At 45.3% G+C, this 10256-nt stretch overlaps 1 protein-coding gene across 6 annotated transcripts in view; it reads right to left on the bottom strand.

Moving 5' to 3' along the window:
* Positions 1-9644, bottom strand: part of LOC110531056 (collagen alpha-2(VI) chain) — a 65039-nt gene extending 55395 nt beyond the window's left edge. For 3 of the 6 annotated variants that reach the window (XM_036986772.2, XM_036986775.2, XM_036986776.2), the window contains exons 1-4: positions 9595-9644; positions 5734-5838; positions 5161-5261; positions 4564-4707 (exon numbers count right to left, since the gene is read on the bottom strand). In XM_036986772.2, the coding sequence (XP_036842667.2) occupies positions 4564-4707; positions 5161-5261; positions 5734-5815 (327 nt within the window). In that variant the 5' untranslated portion in view covers positions 5816-5838; positions 9595-9644. The remainder of the gene's footprint in view (positions 1-4563; positions 4708-5160; positions 5262-5733; positions 5839-9594) is intronic. The other 3 variants (XM_036986773.2, XM_090183009.1, XM_090183010.1) reach the window with 1 other exon arrangement.
* Positions 9645-10256: the final 612 nt, after the last annotated feature.

Raw genomic sequence — 10256 nt, 5'->3', positions numbered from 1 at the left:
CCTAACCCCATCAATCTAACTCCATCAATCTAACCCTAACCCCATCAATCTAACCCCAGCAATCTAACCCTAACCTCAATAATCTAACCCCATCAATCTAACCGGATCAATCTAACACCATCAATCTAACCCCATCAATCTAACCCTAACCCCATCAATCTGACCCTAACCCCATCAATCTGATCCTAACCCAATCAATCTAACCCTAACCTCATCAATCTAATCCCATCAATCTAACCCTAACCCCATCAATCTAACCCCAGCAATCTAAACCCAGCAATCTAACCCTAACGCCATCAATCTAACCCCATCAATCTAACCATAACCTCATCAATCGAACCCCATCAATCTAACCCTAACCCAATCAATCTAACCCCATCAATCTAACCCTAACCCCATCAATCTAACCCCATCAATCGAACCCTAACCTCATCAATCTAACCGCATCAATCGAACCCCAACCCCATCAATATAATCCCAACCCCATCAATCTAACACCATCAATCTAACCCTAACCTCATCACTCTAACCCTAACCCCATCAATCTAATCCCAACTCCATCAATCTAACCCCATCAATCTAACCCTAACCTCATCAATCTAACCCCATCAATCTAACCCTAACCCCATCAATCTAACCCTAACCCCGTCAATCTAACCCTAACCCCATCAATCTAATCCTAACCCCATCATTCTAACCCCATCCCCATTAATCTAACCCCATCAATCTAACCCTCACCTAATCAATCTAACCCCATCAATCTAACCCTAACCCCATCAATCTAACCATAACCACATCAATCTAACCCTACCACATCAATCTAAACACATCAATCTAACCCTAACCCCATCAATCTAACCCTAACCCAATCAATCTAACCCTAACCCCATCAATCTAACACTAACCCCATGAATCTAACCCTAATCTCATCAATCTAACCCCAACCCCATCAATCTAACCCAGACCGCATCAATCTAACCCCATCCATCTAACCCTAACCCCATCCATCCATCTAACCCTAACCCCATCAATCTAACCCTACCCCATCAATCTAACCCTATCCCCATCAATCTAACCCTAACCCCATCAATCTAACCCCATATCTAACCCTAACCCCATCAATCTAACCCTAACCCCATCAATCTAACCCTACCCCATCAATCTAACCCTAACCCCATCAATGTAAGCCTAAACACATCAATCTAACCCCATCAATCTAACCCCATCAATCTAACCCTAACCTCATCAATCTAACCTTAACCCAATCAATCTCACCCTAACCCCATCAATCTAACACTAACCTCATCAATATAACCCTAACCCCATCAATCTAACCCTAACCTCATCAATCTAACCCCATCAACCAAACCCTAACCCCATCAATCTAACCCCATCAATCTAACCCTAACCCCATCAATCTAACCCTAACCTCATCAATCTAACCGCATCAATCTAACCCTAAACCCATCAATCTAACCCTAACCCCGTCAATCTAACCCTAACCCCATCATTTTAACCCTAACCCCATCATTCTAACCCCATCCCCATTAATCTAACCCCATCAATCTAACCCTCACCTAATCAATCTAACCCCATCAATCTAACCCTAACCCCATCAATCTAACCCTAACCCCATCAATCTAACACTAACCCCATGAATCTAACCCTAACCTCATCAATCTAACCCTAACCTCATAAATCTAACCCCAACCTCATCAATCTAACCCAGACCTCATCAATCTAACCCCATCGATCTAACCCTAACCCCATCGATCTAACCCTAACCCCATCAATCTAACCCTACCCCATCAATCTAACCCTAACCCCATCAATCTAACCCTAACCCCATCAATCTAACCCCATATCTAACCCTAACCTCATCAATCTAACCCTAACCTCATCAATCTAACCCTAACCCCATCAATCTAACCCTAACCCCATCAATCTAACCCTACCCCATCAATCTAACCCTAACCTCATCAATCTAACCCCATCAATGTAAGCCTAAATCCATCAATCTAACCCCATCAATCTAACCCCATCAATCTAACCCTAACCTCATCAATCTAACCCTAACCCAAACAATCTCATCCTAACCCCATCAATCTAACCCTAACCTCATCAATCTAACCATAATATCCCCATCAATCTAACCCTAACCCCATGAATCTAACCCTAACCTCATCAATTGAACCCTAACCTCATAAATGTAACCCTAAACCCATCTATCTAACCCCATCAATCTAACCCCATCAATCTAACCCTAACCCCATCAATCTAACCCTAACCCCATCAATCTAACCTTACACCATCAATCTAACCCCATCAATCTAACCCTAACCCCATCAATCTAACCTTACACCATCAATCTAACCCCATCAATCTAACCCTAACCCCATCAATATAACCCTAACCTCATCAATCTCACCCTAACCCCATCAATCTAACCCCATCAATCTTACCCTAACCTCATCAATCTAACCCCATCAATCTAACCTTAAACCCATCAATCTAACCCCATCCATCTAACCCAATCTAACCCTAACCTCATCAATCTAACCCAATCTAACCTTAACCTCATCAATCTAACCCCATCAATCTAACCCTAACCTCATCAATCTAACCCTAACCGCATCAATCTAACCCTAACCTCATCAATCTAACCCGATCATTCTAACCCTAAACCCATCAATCTAACCCCATCAATCTAACCCTAACCTCATCAACCTAACTCTAACCCCATCAATCTAACCCTAAACCCAACAATCTAACCATAACCTCAACAATCTAACCCCATCAATCTAAACCCATCAATCTAACCCTAACCCCATCAATCTAACCCTAACCTCAACAATCTAACCCCATCAATCTAACCCTAACCCAATCAATCTCACCCTAACCCCATCAATCTAACCCTAACCCCATCAATCTAACCCCATCAATCAAACCCCATCAATCTAACCCTAACCTCATCAATCTAACCCTAACCCCATCAATCTAACCCTAACCTCATCAATCTAACCCTAACCCCATCAATCTAACCCTAACCTCATCAATCTAACGCCATCAATCTAAACCTAATCCCATCAATCTAACCCCATCAATCTAACCCTAACCTCATCAATCTAACCGCATCAATCTAATCCTAACCCCATCAATCTAACCCTACCCCATCAATCTAACCCCATCAATCTAACCCTAACCCCATCATTCTAACCCTAACCCCATCAATCTAACCCCATCAATCTAACCATAACCCTATCAATCTAACCCTAACCTCATGAATCTAACCCTAACCCCATCAATCTAACCCTAACCCCATCAATCTAACCCTAACCCCATCAATCTAACCCTAACCCCATTGATCTAACCCTAACCCCATCGATCTAACCCTAATCCCATCAATCTAACCCTAACCCCACCAATCTAACCCCATCAACCCAACCCTAACCCCATCAATCTAACCCTAACCCCACTAATCTAACCCCATCAACCTAACCCTAAATTCATCAATCTAACCCCATCAATCAAACCCCATCAATCTAACCCTAACCCCATCAATCTAACCTCATCAATCTAACCCTAACCTCATCAATCTAACCCCATCAATCTAACCCTAACCCCATCAATCTAACCCCATCAATCTAACCCTAACCCAATCAATCTAACCCTAACCCCATCAATCTAACCCCATCATTCTAACCCTAACCCCATCAATCTAACCCCATCAATCTAACCCTAACCCAATCAAACAATCTAACCCTAACCCCATCAATCTAACCCTAACCCCATCAATCTAACCCCATCAATCTAACCGTAACCCCATAGCCCCATCAATCTATGAACTGATAACATGTTTTTTGTGTATATTTGTGTATGTGTGTGTGTGTTTGTGTGTATATGCGTGCGTGTGTGAGCATGTGTGTTTGTGTGTGCATGTGTGTGTGTGCGCGCCTGTATGTGTGCGTGTGTTTGCTATTTGGTATTTTATTAGGGTTAGCCCTAACCCTAACCCCACAAAGGTCTAGAACTTAAGGAATGATTTGTACCAAATACACTGCTCTTAGTTTTAGAGATGTTCAGGACCAGTTTATTACTGGCCACCCATTCCAAAACAGACTGCAACTCTTTGTTAAGGGTTTCAGTGACTTCATTAGCTGTGGTTGCTGATGCGTGTATGGTTGAATCATCAGCATACATGGACACACATGCTCTGTTTAATGCCAGTGGCAGGTCATTGGTGAAAAGAGTAGAGGGCCTAGAGAGCTGCCCTGCGGTACACCACACTTTACATGTTTGACATTAGAGAAGCTTCCATGATAGAAAACCCTTTGAGTTCTATTAGATAGATATCTCTGAATCCACAATATGACAGAGGTTGAAAAGCCATAACACATATGTTTTCTCAACAACAGGTTATGGTCAATAATATCGGCTGCACTGAAATCTAACAATTCAACTCCCACAATCTTCTTATTATCAATTTCATTCAACCAATCATCAGTCATTTGTGTCAGTGCAGTACATGTTGAGTGCCCTTCTCTATAACCATGTTAGACCCACCTGGATGAAGGCGTCCTTGGCCTGTATACGGCTGAAGACCTGTTGTCTCTGGGAGAAGTGTAGTCCTCCTAACTGCCATCTGATCTGGACCAGACCTTTATAGTCAGCATCCTCCAGACGCTCTGCAAAACGCTCTGTAAACATCTGCACACACATCGAGGAGGAGGAAGGGGTTAGACATCCATCTATCTATCTATCTATCTATCTATCTATCTATCTATCAAAACGCTCTGTAAACATCTGTTTGACTTTGTCCTAGCTAGCTAGGTCTTTTTATTTTGTCTAAATTTGCACTAAGAATGGCATAATCAAGTTACTGTGTAACACATTAAGGAGGAGGAAGGGGTTAGACATCCATCTATCTACTGTATCTATCTACTGTATCTATCTATCTATCTTATCTATCTATCTTATCTATCTATCTATCTATCTATCTATCTACTGTATCTATCTACTGTATCTATCTATCTACTGTATCTATCTACTGTATCTATCTATCTACTGTATCTATCTATCTACTGTATCTACTGTATCTATATATCCACCAGTGATCCAGGGGGAGGGGGAACAGTATAATATAGTTGTAGTAGTAGGAACCTTAATGCTCTCCACCAGTGATCCAGGGGGAGGTTCTTGCAGGGCGATGGTCTCAGATGTGTCGATTGTAAAGTACACATCTATAGGACACTCATGTTTCTCTGACGGACACACACACAAGCACACACGCACACACAACACACAAACAACCCCGTTAGGACACATGTTAACAGAAACATGTAAACATAATCACATTAATATCAACTGAATCTAAAAGTCCATGTCTTGGTTATTGTTGTGTAAACCGAACTGAGAAACATCAAAGAACATCTGTCTGAGAAATGTATAACATCTGTTACAAGTTTAATACAGGCTGTATGAGTCCCTGTATGAGACCCTATATAGTGCACTACTTTATACCAGGGCCCTATATAGTGCACTACTTTAGACCAGGGCCCTATATAGTGCACTACTTTAGACCAGGACCCTATATAGTGCACTACTTTAGACCAGAGCCCTATATAGTGCACTACTTTAGACCAGGACCCTATATAGTGCACTACTTTAGACCAGGACCACTAGGGACTGGAGTATGATGACAGAACCAGACAGCATGGTGTGAAGGGAACTCACTGTTGCATTCTGGGACGGCCTGTGCATGTGCCGCAGATCCGAACAGGAAGCACAGCGCGATGACCTTGGACCTCATCATCATCCTCTCCTTCTAACTGACCTGACCTGACACACACACACACACACACACACACACACACACACACACACACACACACACACACACACACACATTACATTAGCATAGAATTCATACAGATACCCCTCACATACAGATGCCCCTCACATACAGACAAAGTAGAATCTCAATTCAACGGCTCAGACACAAGCGGTATGTGGCAGGGTCTACAGGCAATCACGGACTACAAGAAGAAAACCAGCCCAGTCACGGACCAGGATGTCTTGCTCCCAGGCAGACTAAATAACTTTTTTGCCCGCTTTGAGGACAATACAGTGCCACTGACACGGCCTGCAACGAAAACATGCGGACTCACCTTCACTGCAGCCGAGGTGAGTAAAACATTTAAACGTGTTAACCCTCGCAAGGCTGCAGGCCCAGACGGCATCCCCAGCCGCGCCCTCAGAGCATGCGCAGACCAGCTGGCCAGTGTGTTTACGGACATATTCAATCAATCCCTATACCAGTCTGCTGTTCCCACATGCTTCAAGAGGGCCACCATTGTTCCTGTTCCCAAGAAAGCTAAGGTAACTGAGCTAAACAACTACCGCCCCGTAGCACTCACTTCCGTCATCATGAAGTGCTTTGAGAGACTAGTCAAGGACCATATCACCTCCACCCTACCTGACACCCTAGACCCACTCCAATTTGCTTACCGCCCAAATAGGTCCACAGACGATGCAATCTCAACCACACTGCACACTGCCCTACCCCATCTGGACAAGAGGAATACCTATGTGAGAATGCTGTTCATCGACTACAGCTCAGCATTTAACACCATAGTACCCTCCAAGCTCGTCATCAAGCTCGAGACCCTGGGTCTCGACCCCGCCCTGTGCAACTGGGTACTGGACTTCCTGACGGGCCGCCCCCAGGTGGTGAGGGTAGGCAACAACATCTCCACCCCGCTGATCCTCAACACTGGGGCCCCACAAGGGTGCGTTCTGAGCCCTCTCCTGTACTCCCTGTTCACCCACGACTGCGTGGCCACGCACGCCTCCAACTCAATCATCAAGTTTGCGGACGACACAACAGTGGTAGGCTTGATTACCAACAACGACGAGACGGCCTACAGGGAGGAGGTGAGGGCCCTCGGAGTGTGGTGTCAGGAAAATAACCTCACACTCAACGTCAACAAAACTAAGGAGATGATTGTGGACTTCAGGAAACAGCAGAGGGAGCACCCCCCTATCCACATCGATGGAAGAGTAGTGGAGAGGGTAGTAAGTTTTAAGTTCCTCGGCGTACACATCACAGACAAACTGAATTGGTCCACCACACAGACAGCATCGTGAAGAAGGCGCAGCAGCGCCTCTTCAACCTCAGGAGGCTGAAGAAATTCGGCTTGTCACCAAAAGCACTCACAAACTTCTACAGATGCACAATCGAGAGCATCCTGGCGGGCTGTATCACCGCCTGGTACGGCAACTGCTCCGCCCACAACCGTAAGGCTCTCCAGAGGGTAGTGAGGTCTGCACAACGCATCACCGGGGGCAAACTACCTGCCCTCCAGGACACCTACACCACCCGATGTCACAGGAAGGCCATAAAGATCATCAAGGACAACAACCACCCGAGCCACTGCCTGTTCACCCCGCTATCATCCAGAAGGCGAGGTCAGTACAGGTGCATCAAAGCTGGGACCGAGAGACTGAAAAACAGCTTCTATCTCAAGGCCATCAGACTGTTAAACAGCCACCACTAACATTGAGTGGCTGCTGCCAACACACTGACTCAACTCCAGCCACTTTAATAATGGGAATTGATGGGAAATGATGTAAAATATATCACTAGCCACTTTAAACAATGCTACCTAATATAATGTTTACATACCCTACATTATTCATCTCATATGTATATGTATATACTGTACTCTATATCATCTTGCATCCTTATGTAATACATGTATCACTAGCCACTTTAACTATGCCACTTTGTTTACATACTCATCTCATATGTATATACTGTACTCGATACCATCTACTGTATCTTGCCTATGCTGCTCTGTACCATCACTCATCCATATATCTTTATGTACATATTCTTTCTCCCCTTACACTGTGTATAAGACAGTAGTTTTGGAATTGTTAGTTAGATTACTTGTTGGTTATTACTGCATTGTCGGAACTAGAAGCACAAGCATTTTGCTACACTCGCATTAACATCTGCTAACCATGTGTATGTGACAAATAAAATTAGATTTTATTTGATTTTTTGATTTTTGATACAGATGCCCCTCATATACAGATGCCCCTCACATACAGATGCCCCTCATATACAGATGCCCCTCACATACAGATACCCCTCACAACAGATGCCTGGACAATAATAGGAACTCAGCATCAGTCTCAGTGGCTGATTGTGTGTTAGCTGTGCCACTAGAGATTCTGTGTTCGACTCCAGGCTCTGTCGCAGCCGGCCGCGACCGGTAGACCCATGGGGCGGCGCACAATTGGTCTGGGTTTGGGGAGGGTTTGGCCGGCAGGGATGTCCTTGTCTCATCACGCACTAGCGACTCCTGTGGCGGGCCGGGCGCAGTGCACGCTGACACGGTCTGACACACTGGTGCGGCTGGCTTCCGGGTTAAGTGGGCATTGTGACAAGAAGGCAGTGCGGCTTGGTTTGGTAGTGTTTCGGAGGATGCACGGCTCTCGACCTTCGCCTCTCCCGAGTCCGTACGGGAGTTGAAGCTATGAGACAAGACTGTAACTTCCAATTGGATACCATGAAAAAAGGGTAAAAAATAAATAATAAATAAAAAGAATACAAAGAGATTGGCTAACTGTGGAGCTGGTTGCCATGTTGGTGCCTGCCTCTCAACATCTCATTCATTCATTTATGACCAGCAGTGGTGGCTGGTGGGCTGAGATATCGGAGGACAGGCTAATTGGAATTAAATAAATGGAACGTTGTTCTCTTCTCTCTCCTCTTCCCCCTTCGCTTCTCCTCTACTGTCTTCTCTCTCATCTCACACACACACACACACACACACACACACACACACACACACACACACACACACACACACACAAAGAAAGTCACGCCCACCGACAATACAACTTTCCATGGACATGTGCTCCTGCAGCCTCCTCTCGCGGTAAGATCTGGTAATGCATGGTTTAATGGGGACGAACTGGGAGGCTTGTTCTGCGTCCCAGACACACAGGGTGCGTCCCAGAGACACAGGGTGCGTTCCAGATACACAGGGTGCGTCCCAGATACACAGGGTGCGTCCCAGATACACAGGGTGCGTCCCAGAGACACAGGGTGCGTTCCAGAATAATACACACATTCACTGCGCAAACCTGAGCAGAATATTATATCTTTACAATAAATGTAACATCTCAGGAACGATACGAAAACGAAATCATGGATTTCTAATGTTCGCAGGCCTGCATCTGGGACGCACCCAGTCAGGACTGAACAGTGTCCAGCTGAACTAAAGTATACGCAGCATTTTAACAACTCTGTCTAAGATGGAAAATGCATCGTTTGCCAAATCGTTTATATCTAACTGACGGGTCTTCAAATGAGGGTGGAGGCAATGCGCGTTCATGTATTCAAATACATCACACACACATTTACTACATAACGTATATTCAAATCGGATATGAATGATAATCGAGACAGAAAGACAGAGAGAGAAAGAAAGAGAGAGAGAGAAAGAGAGAGAGAGAGAGAGAGAGCGACTTGGGCGAATTTACTGCAGAGATACTGCAACAGTTTAAACTTTTCAAACTCACCCAGAACTTTAGAAGAACAGCGCGTAGGACCCTCTCTGGGTCAGTCACTCATCGCGTGGGAAAGAAAACGGGAGGAAAGGAGGAGGAAAAGAGAGGAATAAAATAATAAAGTTCTGGATACGCGCGAGGTCCGGTCGTCCTTCAGAAGAAGAGGCGCTCGCTCTACCGTTCGTCTCCTTGAGCTCGAGCTGTACTGATCCCTCCTCCCGTTCTCCTGCCTGCGTCCGCGTGGAGGCGCCCTAGGTCCACGGAGGAGGGGTGTGTTTGTGTGTGCATGCGTGTTTGCGCGCTCGTGCGTGTGTACGTGCACTTGTGTTGGTGCGCGCCCGGACCGCCTGTTAATCTCCGTTCAGCATTCAGTGATATGACTTGTTTTGATTGTGCCTTGCAGCAGGGTTTGAGAGAGCTCATGAGGCTGTAAGTCGACCATATGAGTGCTTATAGCGAGGCCTGGGGCGTGGGCACACACTTAGCTCATACACAGACCAGGGTGCCCGGCATCGGGGTTCTTAAATCTTATTGGATGTCATCTGGTTGGTAATAGAACACACATGGATGGATTCACAGGGAAATGGACTGGGATTAAACTAGGCACATTTTAGAGCTCTACACACACACACACACACACACACATCTCTGCGTTGCATTGTGCCTACGAACAG

The sequence above is a fragment of the Oncorhynchus mykiss genome, chromosome 8 (genome assembly GCF_057628025.1).
Source record: "Oncorhynchus mykiss isolate SJ-2025 chromosome 8, ASM5762802v1, whole genome shotgun sequence".
NCBI lineage: Eukaryota > Metazoa > Chordata > Actinopteri > Salmoniformes > Salmonidae > Oncorhynchus > Oncorhynchus mykiss.
The sequence above is the reverse complement of the archived record's forward strand: the minus strand, read 5'-3'. Positions and strand labels throughout refer to the sequence as shown.